The sequence below is a fragment of the Chironomus tepperi genome, unplaced genomic scaffold (genome assembly GCF_022539635.2).
Source record: "Chironomus tepperi strain 1889 unplaced genomic scaffold, CSIRO-AGI_Ctep_v1 contig_386, whole genome shotgun sequence".
Taxonomy (NCBI): domain Eukaryota; kingdom Metazoa; phylum Arthropoda; class Insecta; order Diptera; family Chironomidae; genus Chironomus; species Chironomus tepperi.
The window spans coordinates 120,085-137,208 of NW_027226508.1; the positions used below are offsets into that span (position 1 = coordinate 120,085).

General features: G+C 30.3%; 3 protein-coding genes across 3 annotated transcripts; 1 reads left to right on the forward strand and 2 right to left on the reverse strand.

The window, feature by feature from the left end:
* Window positions 1–367: 367 nt before the first annotated feature.
* Window positions 368–5,278, reverse strand: LOC139096335 (uncharacterized). The gene is made up of 7 exons (XM_070648032.1): window positions 5,148–5,278; window positions 4,240–4,349; window positions 2,480–2,722; window positions 2,295–2,401; window positions 2,164–2,224; window positions 1,766–1,976; window positions 368–1,162 (listed from the first exon to the last, which is right to left on the reverse strand). Exons 2-7 carry the CDS (start codon window positions 4,300–4,302, stop codon window positions 624–626), a joined length of 1,224 nt encoding a protein of 407 aa, XP_070504133.1. The 5' UTR covers window positions 4,303–4,349; window positions 5,148–5,278; the 3' UTR covers window positions 368–623.
* Window positions 5,279–6,169: 891 nt separating this feature from the next.
* On the reverse strand, window positions 6,170–10,778 carry LOC139096377 (protein groucho-like). Its single transcript, XM_070648080.1, has 12 exons — window positions 10,564–10,778; window positions 9,887–10,188; window positions 9,702–9,796; window positions 9,575–9,638; window positions 9,450–9,494; window positions 9,206–9,343; window positions 8,883–9,098; window positions 7,821–8,500; window positions 7,509–7,758; window positions 7,028–7,451; window positions 6,769–6,968; window positions 6,170–6,703 (listed from the first exon to the last, which is right to left on the reverse strand). The coding sequence occupies exons 2-12, from the start codon at window positions 9,920–9,922 to the stop codon at window positions 6,596–6,598; spliced, it is 2,256 nt and encodes a 751-aa protein (XP_070504181.1). The 5' UTR covers window positions 9,923–10,188; window positions 10,564–10,778; the 3' UTR covers window positions 6,170–6,595.
* A 1,302-nt stretch (window positions 10,779–12,080) lies between these two features.
* mspo (M-spondin) lies at window positions 12,081–13,678 on the forward strand. Its single transcript, XM_070648068.1, has 4 exons — window positions 12,081–12,325; window positions 12,533–12,912; window positions 12,983–13,266; window positions 13,322–13,678. The coding sequence occupies exons 1-4, from the start codon at window positions 12,232–12,234 to the stop codon at window positions 13,557–13,559; spliced, it is 996 nt and encodes a 331-aa protein (XP_070504169.1). The 5' UTR covers window positions 12,081–12,231; the 3' UTR covers window positions 13,560–13,678.
* Window positions 13,679–17,124: the final 3,446 nt, after the last annotated feature.

A 17,124-nucleotide genomic window follows, 5' to 3' on the forward strand; every position in this document is an offset into this window, starting at 1 on the left:
AGTAACTTTAATAATAAAAAAATTCTTCTATTATGGACGGATGGAAACTAGAGTCGAAAGACTGGCGGAAGCACATTTTCCTCTCAAAGAATTTGTCAATAAGTAAGGTTAATTCTACGTAAAAATTACGTAACGTAAGACTTTCTTTACGTAGTTGAAAAATACGTAACGTAAGACTTATTATACGTAGTCGAAAATTACGTAACGTAAAACTTTCTTTACGTACGTGGAAAATACGTAACGTTAGACTTTCTTTACGTAGATGAAAAATACGTAACGTAAGACTTGTTTGACCAAGCAAGAGATTATATCTCAAACGCTTATTATCGAAGGCAATGGACAAACAATAGACAATATAGTTCTTTGCCTTGAAAAATGCGCTCAAAAAGTTATTTTTTCGTCTCATGAGGGATTAAGAGAAATTAAAGTGCAGTACATTTCACATGAGGAAGTATATATATGATTTTTATAAATGGAAGTAGAGTCATGTTGATATTTATTAATACTTTGCTTAATAATGTTACGTTCAAAAGATTTAGTAAGTACTTTCGTGACACAGGCATTATTAATTGAAATTAAATTGAAGTGATGTAATAAAGGCATAGTGATAAGGCTTTATTTCTTCACATTCGTCGAGATGAACCTGGTCGGCTATGAACTATGGCATAATCGGAATCAATTGTTCGATTAGAGTGGATTGTTGAACCGCCACTATTATTGTAACCTTTCATTCCATTTCCATTTATAGAATATCTTGAGCCATATTGGCTTCCATGCCAACTTCTGTATGGATCATATTCTTCAATTATGGATGGTTCTTTTTCAATTACTTCAGTTCTTGCGCATGAACATGACATGGCTGTACAAAGGAACAAATTCATTAAGAGCATAATTAAGAATAAAATTCCTAAGATGATTGCAAGCCACAGCAACCAATGTGGTCTTATTCCTGTTGCATCACATAATGCAGCTGATCGGCTTATTTCTGCTGGATCTAACACAAAGACTGTTGTTGCTGCTAAGACTACATCTGACTTGTCTTCATCTCTAAATGATGACTTTGTATCGACACATTTTTCATCATCTGGGCACTTGTCAGTACATAAACTCACTGAGCATTGTATGTGAAGTTCAGCTCCTTCTGGGAATTTAAACATTGACGCTACATGATGAAAATAAAAAGAAATTTTTTAATTATATATAACCAAAGTGCCTACATGCATGGTCTCATCTAAACAATAAAATAGTAAAAAATTTCATAAATGATATAAAAAGTTACAAATGTGTAACGCAACATGAACGTTTACGGGCAATGCTCGAAACAAATTGTGCAAATAAACTCATGTTGTCATCATTTGAAATGCATGGCTTTAATTGGAATCAAAATGACATTTAGTAACCATTGGAAATTCTTTCTGGATGTTTTTCATTTTAACCTCAAAATGTTATTTCGAAATTTATTTATTTTATTAAAAAAGAGCCATTTGGTGTAGGAACAAGACTTGACAAAGTGAAAAGAAATTCATTAGAGTTCAATGGACAGAGCAGACATGAAGGAAGCCCAGCATTTTCAGGAAATAAACTGGTTTCTTGAGAATTAAGAAAGATGAAGAAATTTCGCATAAAAGTCACAAGGTAAGCATTGAACTTTAATATACTGCAAACAACCTTTAGTAAAAATCAGTAGTAATAAGACTAGCCAATCATAAAAAGCAGCCGTTAAATAGATTGACAACTGAAATGTCCTTGAAGACCTTTGACTCACCAATCATAGAGGTTGCAGTCAATCCATCACTGCTTGGCATGAATCTTGACAAAATTCCATCTGTTGAACATCCACGATCATCGATTAAAGGATAACTATTGTTCTTCTTATTAAAAGCTAAACAACTCCTCACTTTAATCCCACGATAAAGGTGTGTGTCATTTGACTGTAGGTTAATTTCAGCCTTTAGTACGTACTCTCTGCCATATGCTGCAAACGAAACAAAAAATTTATTTTTTGGCATACATTATTGAACATACAATGGAATGCTAATTTTTTTGTATTGTTAAAAAAAGTATGCAGACATAAACAAAGCCATACCTAATTTCCAAAATTTGTATCTTTTAAATTTGAGACTGGAATTTAAATATTATTTTCTACTTTTCATTGCACCTAAATAATTCACGCACACGACGATCGTCCTCGAAGAATTTGAGTACAACTTGCGAGTTGTCGTCTCTGTTAATGTTACAAAAATGGTGATAAATTAATTAATTATTGGCAATAAGTTTAATGACTTGAAAATTACTTTGGTAATGTTGGCTTTCCACACGTTATGATATAAAATTTATCTTCAGCTAACTCTAAAGTACGATGAACTCTTACAGCTAATTGAACTGATCTCTCTTCGGTTTTCTAATGATTTATTTTGGGTAGAAAAAAAGTGTTAAATCATCTTTAATCAAATTTAAAGAATTAAGTAGCTGTTCTTACATCTTCATTTACGTTACTGACAAGTATACCGCAATAATCAGATGCTCCTTGTTTTGCTAATAGATTGAGACTCATTGATAAGACATTACTTCCATTACCAAATGTCATACAGTAAGGATTTCTAAAATCCCTTGCGTGAATTGCTCCATTATATGGACTATTAAAGAGAACTTTAATATTCATAGAGCCAGCTTTACATGTCGCTGATACAAGCGGCGCAAAATCTGTTTCCTCTGTGTTAACCTATTTAATTTAATTATATATTTTTTTTAAATGAATGAATCGTTCTTTTTTTTGCGCATAAAATTAATTTCGAGTGCATTTTTACAAGATTTGTTTGTGTTGATTTTGGATGTCTGCTCTAGAATATTTATGGAAAATATATCGCAACCACATGCTGATTTCTGACGTTTTAATTTTCGCAAAAACCTGATTTTTTGATGGGTTTTGAGTCTCGATGCTATTCTTAAATCTTCTTGGAAGTCGCAGATTTAACAAAACATTTATTTCGCACATGCCTTGTTAAAAGATTGGGAAGGTTCATATTTTTATATTGATTATATTTGCATAATCGATGTGAAATTTGCATCTATGCAGCATCAATTGATTCATTTGAATAATGCTGTATATTGATTGAATCATTGAAAATTAATTCTACAGCAATTGAATTAAATTTCTTGTAAAAATCGGATGTAAATATTTCTTTAATGAGCCTTTTGCGTTATTAATGAATAATCAACACATTTCATTTAATCAGTGCGTCTGAGCATGTTATTAGGGAATGAGCAAAATTAAATGTTTAAGATGAAAACGTTAGATTCATCTAAATACATATGTACAAATTCTTAAGTAAACGGATAATGCAAATATTTATATTTAGATGTACATTAGAATTCACAATTATTTTAAATATTGAATACTGCTTATGATTTCAATTGTAAAAGAATGTGAGATATTTAATGTTATATGAACACTTTATCTCATCTATTCATCATTATCATGCAATATTGTATAATTATTAGTTATAATCCACGATTAATTTAATAAAATAATGATGATTTCTTGCGTTTATGTTTTAAACATACGTAAAAGAAACGTACGTATCGTTATGTAAAAGAAACGTACGTATTGTTACGTAAAATTGACGTACGCATTGTTAAGTAAAATAGACGAACGTTTTGTTATGTAAAAGTAGCATACGTATTGATATGTAAAATAATCGTATGTATTGTTATGTAAAAGAAACGTACGTTTTTTGACATGTAAAAATTTGTACATATGTAAAATAAATGTAAGTATTGTTATGTAAAAGAATCATACGTATTGCTGCGTACAAGATTCGTAAGTGAAAGAAACGTACGAGCTATCTACTTTATCTACCAATATATATCAAATCATGCTTACGCGACATGAATATTTATGAATAATTTAAAGAGTCCCATTTTTAAATTGTTTATATAATGCTCAAAACTCATATCATCATTAATTATGTTGAATAAAGTAGGAAACCGGGTTAGCCAGCGTTATGACTTGAGATAAATACAGAAGAGCACCACAAAATTTTTTATTCAAAAAGCATATTTAGCAGTTTATAAATCTTTATATAGTTTCTAAAATTTGCTTAATGATCGTGAACTCAATTGAGATACTTAAAGTATATAATAATATAATTTAATTGATTTGTCACATAACATTGTAAAAATGCACTTGAATTAATAACAACAGTAATTTATTAATTAGTAATGAATAATTGTACTTACATTTATTATGAGAAGAAGTGATAGAAAGATTTCTATCAAATATTTCCTTGATATTTCAATCATATCGCTAATTGAAGTCTTTCGTTTATAGAGACGCGCAAAAATTTATCCTTTGTAATTGAAATATCAAAAATAATGTAATGAAATAACGCAAAAAAAAAATTAAATGCCAAATATAATAATAAACTTGAAAATAATACACATTATAATATTTTTGTGTACATGAAGTCTCCATATACGTAAATACTCAGTCAGTCAATGGAGAAAAGTAAACAAAAAAATGTAGGTATACGTATTACTTAACATCTCACATCTGAGGTGGATATATAGTGTAAAAAGAAGAAAAGCAAAAAAAACTTGAATTGCAAGTATGTATTGAGTTTTTCTTGTTAAGTGATATGATGTCATTGAAGAATTATTCATCTTACACTACACAAGAATTGAATTCTTTTTTCGCATGAATCACTTTTTTAAAAAAGCTTTTTATTTATTTTTGACCATCATTAATGACGAATTTAGTTCCATAAAAATTAGCTTATTCTCGACCATTATGTTTATTATGCTACACACGTTTTTGACACTGACTTTATTGTTCACTGTTTACTTTCTATTTTTTTTTATAACTTCATACTTAAATTGCATAACTTTTTTTCTAACTTACCAAAAAGCTCAATGGCTTTTAAATTAAACAAAGCATTAATTGATTCTTATAAGAAATTTATTTAATATTTTTTTTATTTATTTGTACGATGGCGAAAAATTCTGTCCTTGAATACACCCACAAAGCTTAATAATATTTTATTCTTTTAAAAATTGTTCAAATTCTTCATATGCTTTTAACTTTTGCTAATAATTCTTTAATTAATTAATTTATGCTTATTATTTTACAATATTTTCATACTACACACCTTAAATTTAATGGTACATATGTAAACTTCTTTAACTTAATTCTTTTAATGATGTTTATTTCACGATTATTTTAGCTCTTCTGCGAGCAACAAGTTCTTTCAGTACTATAAACTCTAATGCGATCTCACAGGTAAGATCAAAAAATTGTGTATCACAAAAATGTAGATTTAAATTTTATGATTTCGTTACGACAAATGTCGAATCTAGTACTTCAATTCCTTTGTTTCAACAATTCTGGCGCTCTTTTTTATGCTGCATATTCATGCTATATCCTAATTAATGATTTATTGTACTTTTATAACTTAATCTAATTTCATACAATTCTGAACTTAATTTGACTATTTTAATTGAATTTTTACAGTTATCATAATTCCTCAACATTTAATGTCCTAGTTTCTTCTAAGTTATTTCTAGCGCCATCTATTGAACATTTATTTAGTATATAAATATATAAATTCGGAAGTTCGTTATTAATTATCCACTAGACGTCCACGAAGATGTTAAAATGTTGTGTTGAAAATGTTAAGATATTATCGCATTTATGTAACAATACACGAGCATGTGAACAAGTCACAAGCTGATTTTCTAATCATAGATCTCTAAGATTCAAGGTATCGGTCACGTTGCGTAATTAATAATGGCGATTGATTACGTAAAATTTCTTATAATTTTACATTTATAAAATTATAAAATTTCTTATAATTTTACGTGCGTAAAATATACGTAGCCACAATACGTACGTAATCTTAATACGTAAGGCTTACGTAGTACAGATACGTACGTAATCTAAAAACGTAAGACTTACGTAATAACAATACGTACGTAAATTTTACGCATGATCTTCACGTAATTAAAAAACGTACGTAAACTGATTTACGTCAATATCACTTAGATCAATATAAATTTGAAGAATACGCAGAATAGTGTATTGACAGCATTTTTAAATGCACGAGAAAACTAAGCTGAAATTGTATAGATAATCTAACAATAAAAAAAAAATAACAATTAAAAAACTTCAGAATTGCGATTGATTAAAAATTTATAATTGATTTTTAATGATTAATACAATGTTGTGTTTTTATCTTCTTTCTTCCTTTCTTTTTTGAGAATGTAATTAAGAATGAAGCCCAGAGATGTTGAACTAAGTCACAATTAAAAAATGAAAATGATATCTTTTGCTAATTTACTTACATCATATTTTTTTTTATCTCTTCTTCTTCTGTCAGTGTTAATGAAAATAGCGTACCTTTAAAAATGTGTGGTAGCTGATATAGCTATTGTTACTTATGTGTGTACTTTTAAAAGCTAAGCTATCTCATATTTATATTCCAACTTTTCAATATATGAACTTTTATACATATTAAATTAAAAGTTAATTAATCTCTTTCAATTCTCTTTCATATTTTTCTTTTATCTTCCTTTTTTTTATGTCACTCTCGTCCATCATTTAATAAATGACTTCGTAGACTGTCGATTTCTTGTCACCAGACCCGGTTATTATGTACTTATCATCAGCTGAAATATCACAACTCAATACTGATGAAGACTCCTTTGACTGAAATTATTAAATTGATTAATTATAGACAAGCTATAAAGGATTAAGACTTTTGTAGTATTTACCTGAAAGATTGATGTTCCATAAGGTGTTCTCCACGCGTTCAAGAGATTATCTTTACCAGTCGAAACAAACCATTTTCCGCATGCTGCAAATTTAAGACTTAGGACACAACTCTCGTGTAAATGGAGTTGGTACTTGTCAGGTTTCGTTGCATGCAACACTTCAACGTTTGAATTTTCCATACCAACGGCCAGCCAGTCACCTACAATTATATATTAATATTATTAGGAAGCTCTCAATTGAAAATCCATTTGACTTTACCTGTTGGACAGAATCCTAAAGAAAAGATTTGTGAAGTAAAGTCGTGTTGCTGTAATTGTCTTCCTTCTCTGAGATCCCAACTTCGAACAGTGTTATCCAAACCGCCCGTCCACAATTTTGTACCATCAGGAGATATATCGATGCAAGATGCACCATCAGTATGACCTTGAAATTGTCTTACTAATGAATTGCTTTGGAGATCCCATACGGCGATATTTCCATCACTACAACATGAGAAACAGATCTTTGAATCGGGCGATATTGCTAATGCATAACATGCTGGTGCTGTGGACGTTAATTCAGCTTTAACTCTTGGTGTTGGACTTGCTAAATCCCAAATAGATAAATTTGATGCTTCACCGCCAACAATCAATGTTCGTCCGTCGGGTAAAAGCTTCACGGATCGAATGTAATTATCTCTTTGCTAAAATTTGAATCCTATTTAGTCAAAATGTCTACAAATATAAAGTATATAGCTTACCAAGCAATCAAGTTGACTGACTGGGTTCTTAATTGATGGCTGGGAAATATCCCAAACTTTAACACATCCCTTTCCACCTGTATAAACATATTTTGTTGGGTTTGAAATCGTCACTGCGCATACAACTTCTCCATGATTAAGTGTGTTGATTTGACGTGCACCTCTTGGAATTCCAGGACCAATTAGGGCATCCGGGGGAAATGGAACTGGTTGTATTGTACCGTCCGAGGCCACATGAAATGAATACGCTCTGTAATAATTTATAATTTCATTATTAAATGAAGGTTAAAATTGGCAACTTTAATGACTTACGGTTTTCCGCTTGAGATATTTGGGATTGGAGGTCCGATCGGGGGAGCTCTCATTTGAGCATCAAACCCCATCGGAAGACCCCTATATCCTGGATGTCCTGGAGCTAAAACTGGAACTCCAGCATAAGCAGCTTGCATTTCTGCTTGCATTTGATTATTTCCATTAAGTCCACCCAAATAACTTGCTGGATATCCTGTTGGTGGTTTTGCAACAATCGATTTTGGAATTCCACTTGCGATTGAGGCATTTCCATTAATTCCTGGTGTTGATGGTTTATCTTCAAGTTTCATTTTCGTATTTGAAGGTGTCGTAGATCCATTTGATGATGAGCCGCGATCTGATGATGATGATCTTGGTGAATTAGGCATTGCAAGATTCCTCTCATTGAGATGATCAACTTTCTTAACAAGCAATCCATTTTCACGAGGCAAAGGCGAGGAAGATGCACCATTATGTTGATGATGTTGCTGTGCAGATGCATTCATTGGACTCATTGGATTTATATCCTCTGAACATGCATCATCTACAACCAAATCTTGATCAGACTTCTCGCCATCCGATTGATGACCAACTCCCTCTTTTTCCTCCTTTTTTATTTTCTTTATTTCCTGAGCAGGAATTATGTCTGCCGATAATGGTGTTCGTGGTCTATATTTTTCTGCTGGTGATACTGAGTTCAACTACAATGTAAAATGAAAGCATTTTATATTATTCAATGTCGTGGCTTAAGGGACTGTAAATAAAGCAATAGGCGGATCTCTCACAAGAAGTATGCAAACTAGGGTAACTGAAATGAAGTGAACGGTGTTCAGAATAATGTTTTGATTGTTACTATTAGAAGGAAAAGACGCGTCAAATTATTGTTTTCTTGAAAATGTAACTTTAATTAAGTCATTTTTTTAGTGAAAAAGTGCATCTTAAGCATAGCACAAACATATTACTGACATATGAGATATTTCTAATAGAGTTTTTAAATTCATTCTTGTTATTAAATGGCAGTGATCCATCCAGCAAGCCATCGCGAGAGTAATAATGCAAAAATTACATTACAATATTACTTACATGTCGGGAATCGTCGTTTGGACCTTTACTGTCTTCAGGGCGATTATGTAGCATCAATTCCTGTTTACTTAGCATCCCCAATTGTGGTTGCGGTGGTGTTGGGCCATTACTATTGTTGTTTGGTAATGTTGGATGGATTGGAATTGGCAGAGCTGCACTTCCTGTTGGAATTTGTTGAGCGTGCATTTGAAGTAATCGTGGTAAATCACGTTGTTGCTATAAAAAAAATGGCAAGGAAAATTGTAGGCAGTTTAAATAAAATATTTCACTTTTATGACTTTCTATTAGACATTATTTTTAAAGGAAGTAAATTAATAGCTTACCTCTATCACAGCATTTAATTCTGCCATTGTAATTTGCTTTGCTCGTTCAACAGCTGTCAAAACTTGCTGTCGATGTTCTTGTGATAAAAATGGCACAAGTTGGTTAATTAATGCGCTTAATCTTTTCGATATTTCTGTCTGTTGGACGAAAAAAACATTATGAGTAATTTATTATTATAACACGTTTTTTTTTTATATGTTTAATTTAATTTTATGATGTGAATAAATAAGGATGATGCCTTACCTGTTTATGCATTTCCACATTTAAACCATATGACATTTCATAATACTGTAAATAAGAGAAGAAGACGAAATTTTTAGATGATTTAATGATCACGTCAGTTAGATCAATCAGTTCAATCAACTTACCATAACATAGTGTCTTTGCATTTCTGTTTTTTCCTGCGCTAATTTTTCGCATTCTATCTTTAAACTTTAATAAAGAAATGATTAAAATTAGTAAAAATTGTCATTAGGGCAATGAATAGTGACATACTTATGATACTGCGCTTGTAAAAAATTAAATTCCTCTTTAATTCTCTCACAACTCTCTGTAACAGTAAATTTGAAAGGCTGAGTCGATTGTGGACCCTATTGGAAGACATGATAATGATCGATTATGAAGAAATATGTCATTAATGATTCAAACAAGTGTCAAAAAAAATGCGATGATAAAATTACCTGATGCCTTGCTACAGATCCTGCATTTGGATACATCTTTTTATTTATGAGTGTCAATTAACTTTTGATGTACTTGTATGCTTATAAATTTTGTATAGCTTATAGATAAAATTATCTTAATGTTGCTCCTTGTCAAAAATACAATTTTTCTTCAAGAATTGTTAGTAATTTTTTTGTTGCTGTTTCCTTGACTACCTCTAATCAGATCAATCATGATTTCATCTCCGATTGTTTTTTAACCGACTTCACTTTTGATCCACAAACTCTACTACTTTGTTCCTTACAAAATTTTCTTATGAGATCTATAAGAGAAAAAGTAACCGGTTAGTGTGACTCTATAAATTTTTCATACATCCAGAATTGCTTCTTTTGCTTTAAAATTTCTTTATCTGGATTATATTTTATTAAGTAATGCTTTATTTTATAAGTTTCATAATATAATATTTCTGGATCCTCACAATTACAGGATTTCTGCGCTCAATTCTCTAACCTTATGAAAAATTAACACCAATTAATGCTCAAAGCAGTCTCACTGGATCTAAATGAATTGAAAATGTCGTAATGATGCTTTTTACTGTATTTTAATCGATTACTTTATCTTCCATCCAGTTTTATAGTCGAATAAAATATTTATTATGAAACTTATCTCGAGAGTTTATATGCTAATAAGTTTTTACCTGATTTATTATTAAGAAACTTTACACTTTCGTTTACAAACACTTTCATTCACAATCTAAGTAATTTTCATCATCATATCATACATTATACTTAGCACTTTACTATTTTGCTCGTTATAAACTTAAAAATTATGCTTTTGTTATATTTTATGCACTATAAATTTACGATTTATTATTTTTTTCTTTAGCTTGTATATATGGTTTATGCTATAACAAGTTTCATGTCCCGTAATGACGCATAAAAACATGGACCCTCATGTTTTTTAACGCAGAAAGTTGCATGCCCCTTTTTAACCGACAAAATTCAAATTAAAGTTTCCAAAGACAGTTAGCTTTTTCAAGTATATTCACACAATTTGTATGATCTGTAGCTGATCAATGTTGTGTCTTGTTATTAGTTGCTGACTTATTTAACTTAGAATGTCGGTATTTACTGTAAATATTATCATTTTTAAAGGTAATAAAGAGCATTTTAAGGATAATATTCTAAAATGTTCTGTTGAACGTGGAGGATAGACACGATAACATCCAGTGTGAATTGTGGAGTTTAAAGTTCCAACCCCTCTGGATTATTAAATTAAATTTACCTCCACACAATATGAATTGATCATTGTTTTAAGAGAAACTTCATTCCATAACTTTGCTTCCAATATTCAAAAGAACTCAATGCTTCCGCTTCCGCTATTCCTTAAAATGTTGAAAAAAGTTAAACTTTAATTACATCAAACATCGAGATCATTCTGTACTTCTTGGAAATTGTTTAAACGTCAATAAATAATGCTCTGACTTAATCTTTCTTAACTGTCCATCTTATTATCATAAACAGCTTAAATCAATCAAATTATCATTGTAAATAAAGCTTAAAAGAATATTTTAAACAGAAAAGGAACCAAGGAATTCGTTAGTAAATTAACGGTACATCACGTAGATAAGCCATGTGTGCATTATAATCCGCCAAAGATCAGTTTGGTCTTAACGAATTTTCTAAATTTGAATCTTTGGATCATTTCATGAATTTCTTCATTTGAAATTTTTACAGCCGTTAAATCAAAATTTTTTATGACTTTAAAAACTTTTTTAAAAAGCCTACCTAGCTACAAAAAAATATATTACCTACTACTCAATAAACGATTATTCAAGAATTAAATAATTGATGCTGTCAAGTTAGTGAGAAGTTATAGAACTTATCATTTTCAGGAAAGAGAAGTGAGCAAACTAAACAAACAAATGAGAGTAATAAAGTTCTTAATCCACACGATTAAAATATGTACCTAAACTTACAAGTCAGAATGATTAAGAAATACAGCCTCTCTCTCTTTTGTAATAATGATCATGTAATTTAAATGAGAACAAAACCCAAAAAATTTGATAGAATATGCACCAAAGGTGATTAGAACAGATTTTAAGAGTGTCAGACAAGAGTGTATGAGTACAGAAAGTATGTCACCAAAATTATCAAAAATCACATATTGAGAAAGATTTAAATTGAGTCAAGTTTGCAAAAGAATAGACGTTCTCTTTCTTTTATTTTTACATAATTTCATTCAGTTTGATTGAGCTGTGATCATTAAATCATTTAATATTGTGCTAAATGTGAAGGAGTTATTTAATATTTAATATTGTGGGAAAGGAAAAATAACTAAAAATTGAAAAATATTCCATTAAATTATGAATTTAAATTTTCTTATCATTTTCTTTGAAATATGTTTGAGTTTTAGTGCTATAAATGCGAATTCTAATTACGAAAATGTCTGTGAGAAAGGTGAAATTTTGATTTTTAAACTTTTTACGTAACTTATTTACAATTTTAAGTTTACGTATACGTAAACGTACTTAGAATACGTAAACGTATTGCGTATACGTATATAAACGTAAAATTCTCAGATACGTATACGTACTACGTTTACGTATACGTAAAGTTCAAAATAAATCAATAAGTTTACGTATTTCTTTACGTCAAAAATCCCAGGTTCATTGGCAGTTTATCAGATTGAATTAGAAGGAAATTGGACGGAAGAAAATTTCCCAAAGAACTACCCTAAATTCCGTCCACATGCGCATTTTTCAAAAAGTTATGGAATAAGTCATTCCCAGCACGACTATCTGTTTAGAATGGACGACGTCGTAAGACCTGAACTAGAAAACTTTTGTTTGAGAGGAGACATTGAGGAGCTTCATACGCAAATCAGTAAAGAAAATATTTTTGATGAACTCATTATGCCTAAGCTCGATGACCCAAGTAAAAAAATTGAATCGCGATTTTTTGTGAGCAGTAATCATTCCTTATTCTCAATTGTGACGAAAATAGTACCCTCTCCAGATTGGATAATTGGCATTGACTCTTTAGAAGTGAGTAAACGATTATCAGTTCCGCCAGTTTTGTTTAATTATAAACATTCACTTTTCCTTCTTCCTGAAGCTATGCATTGATAATAAATGGGTCGATGAGATCAAACTTGAAATGCAACCAATTGATTGTGGAGTTAATTCTGGTTTTACATTTAGTTCCCCAATTTGGGATACAATACCACGCGACGACATGACATTTATTACTTCAAACTTTCCAAATAATCATGCGTCCTCATTTTACTATCAAAATATTACTCATCTACCGCCCATAGCCTCATTTCGTATTCATAAAATTAAAGAATATATTGGCGTGAAGGATTCATCTGTTAAACGGATCCATCAGAAGTATCGAAGGTATTCTCATGATATAATCAAGACATTATATTTATAAGAACTAGAAACTTTTCAGAAATACACTGAAAAATCCATCGAAGCATGCTCATCACGACAATTCTGATTGCGTTGTTACAAAATGGAGCGAATGGTCGACATGCAGCAAAGAATGTGGAATTGGCGAAAAATTCCGAAATCGTACAATAATGAGATTAGAAAAGAACGGCGGAAAAGCATGTCCACATCTCATTGAACGAAGTTGGTGTGGAAGTAGTCGATGCGAATCCTCAAGCTCATCCTACTTTTCATGGTGATTTTGATACTCATTTTATATTGTGAATATTTTTTTGTTTTTTTAAATAAAGCTCTTTAGAGTGGGAATAGGAATCATATTGAAATTATTTTTTGATATGATTATTCCTTTATGACTAAATCGAATGATTCATTTGCTACTGTTCATATTATGGATTATTCTTCCGAGTGAACAAAAAAGGCCGTTAAACTAGACATCAACTAGACATTTACTAGCTGATGGCTAGTTCTGTAACTAGTTATATAGTATTATTGTCAACTCGAGCCTAGCGGCACAATACAGTTAAGGTGTTTGACTCAAATTTTGATGAGATAACCCGAAAGTCGTGGGTTCGAATCCAATCATATACCGATTTGTCATTTTTCAGAAATTTAGATATTTTGACTGTTTAATGAAAGTACGGTTGGATAGGTCACCAACTTCGAAAGCGCAATACAGCAGAAAGTGTCAATTTGAGGGAAGAAACACAAGTTTTGTTTTACCGCAATAGGATAGAATCCACAAGGAAAAGACGTCCTGAAGCTGAAGCAAAAGCAACATGGCTTAGACGGTTCTAAAAGAATGTCAGTTAGATGCAAAAACGGATAATTTGTACAAACTTTGTGATAAGGTCAGCAATAGAGTGAGATGGAAAGTTTTTTGTAGAAAGCTAGGCTCCACATTGAATCATGGTTCCAGTATTGAAACAAGTGCTAATTAATGTATGAGATCAAACTATGATTGGGCCTCTAGACAATGTTGGATTAAGGAACGGGTCAGTAGTTTGAAGAAGAATTCCGAAAGTCTTAAGATTGGAATATTGTCAGAACGAGCCTGAAAGTATCACATTGAGGATCGAACCAATGATCAATTGAATATCAAAACGAGAGCTTAATTGTTTTCGAAAACTATGAATCAAATGCTTGATCCTACTTAAAAAACTAATCCAAGAGTTATGTGTCGTATTAGTCATTAGGGTGTCACTATGTCACCATGTTGACAGCAATATGTGATGCTATTCAGAACGCCAGATCATGCCTGATTTCAACAGCTAAGAACGAAATATGCTACATTGTACTATTCAAGTAAGTCACAACAAAACTGCAAAATATGCGTACAAAAGTCCCAAAAAATATCCAAACTCAGTATGGGACTGATTGTTTAAAAAAAAAAAATGAAAAAGATATTTTAGCGCCATTGAAAACAAACACTAGTAGCTAGTAAAGCGAAAGAGCAAGTGGCGAAAAATTCAACATAACGGAGAAGACTAATCCTCCTTCAAGGAACGACTTGTTAACACTAAACAGAGAGGAATAAAAGAAGCTCTCTCTCTCTCTCTTTCTCTCTTTATCTCTCAATTTTTGCGAGAAAAGAATTTGTCGTGATTTTTGCCTTTACAACCCACAGGCGTCACGTTGTCGATCATTAATTATTTTAAATTTTTTCATGTATATTTTTTTTTTTTTTGATTAAATGGTATTGGTATATAAATTTTCTCACTCTCATATATTGTGTCTCTCACCAAAAAAATAAAAGAAAAAAAGATGAATTCTTCAATATATGTAGTGTGTATCTCATCTCGTATAGTATAGTATTATAGTAAACAGTTGAGAGAAAGGCACCTGTATTGTCGAAGAAATATTGTGATAGATCAATTAGACGTTTGAAAAAAAAGATGTATTTTCTCTAACAAATCTCTTTTATTTTTTTTTTAAAGTTAAAAAGTGTGTATTTTCTTTGTATGAAAAAAAAAATTATTTTTTAAATATATATTTCGTGAATAATATGTGAAAAAGATATGTGCGAATAGAAGAAGAAATATGAAAAAAAATGTATATTTTTGTTGTTTTGTGAGTTTCGTCATCATAGTGTCTCGCTAGAATTATTATTATTATTTTTTTTTTCTGTATACATCCTCATAACATCATAAATTGTCTCGAATATGTGAAAATATGGAAATATATATATGAGCAGAAAAGAATTTATTATTATTATTTATCTCATGGCAACCCCGTTTAATTTCAAGAGCTTTTTTGCACTGCTTATATTTTTTTTTTTTATTTTCGCACACAATGATAATCAAACACAATTACAATGAAAATATAAAGCTGAAGCAGAAGAAATATACTGATTACAGTTTCTTACGCTCGAAAAAAAAATAGAGAATATAAAAATATATTTATGTATTATCCGCTTTAGTTTCATTCAAAATATTCCACGAATATGGTTGAATCTATCAATTATCGTAACTTATATTTATTAATCTCGTCAAAAATATTTTCTGTGCTTCTTCTTCTATACTCTCATAGCTAGAATTTCGGATGAGGAATAAGAGTAGTTAATTATTAAGCAAATTTTTTTGATCAATGAGAAAAAGAGAGGAAAATAATTGAAAAAAAAAAGTAAATTTATTATCAAAATATTAAAATAAAATTATTTAATCCACATGACACGGTCGATGAATTCAATAATTAAAAAAATATATAAATATAATTTAATAAACCATCTTATCTGCTATATTAAAATGAAATAAACAAGTTAAATAAGTCATCATCGCGAGATGACTAATGTGCATTTAATAATTTTGTGACCCAGTGAATTTTTGTTGCGAAAAAAATATTTTTAACGGATTGTGAAAATTTGAATATTCAACACGTGGTTGACACTGTGTCATTGATGGATTTCGTTGTGCAAAAAAGATTTTCTTATTTTGAGAAGTTTGACAAGTGAATTTCGCAATATTACTGTCTTTTAGGGTTTCCCTTGATCAGTGTGAATTGAAGAAATTGAAGTTGATTTCGAAAGATTTGAATTTTTCCAAACTTTTATTCGAGTGATTTTCGAAATTCTTCGAGAATGAAATATTGATAAAATTTCAACTTTTAAGGATTATTCTTGTGTTTTTATGATTTTAAAAGCTTGCTGCAAATTTGATCAATTCTTCTTATCATTACTAGAAAATAGAGATACTTCTACCAATTTTTCCTTAAGTTGTTTCAATCTTTGTTTACAAAAGCAAATTAGAACTTCTTCTAATCATTCGTCAAGCTACAAATTCAGTTTGAGATATTTTTACCAATTTTTTCAAATTTCAAAATTTAAATAAAACACAAAATCTTTATTTACAGGGGAAAAAAAATTTACAATTTTTACTAAAACTATTCTTTCTTCAAGTGTACACAATTCTATTATATAATTGAATACACAATCCAGGGCTTATTTCAAGATTGATTCTTCGCTAGGTGCTTTGTTAAAGTTCGTGAAAAAAGCTGGATCCTTATTTTAGATATGCTTCAGTTGCCAGTTTGATCTGTTCCAATAACAAGTAATTTGCAATTAAGGAGAAAAAATTACATAATTTGGTCACAAAGCAAAAATTCTCTAATCCATAAAATAGACAAAATATATTTCAAAACACAAGAATAATTAATAATATAAAGTTTTCTACTTTGAAATTATGAAAATTCGAAAAGTTAATAAATGTTTTGATCAATATAACCTTGGATTAAAAAATTTTTCATGCAACCGTTGAGAATTGCCCAAGAGAAGAAAAATTTTAACGAAAATTTTCAATTTGAATTTTCATT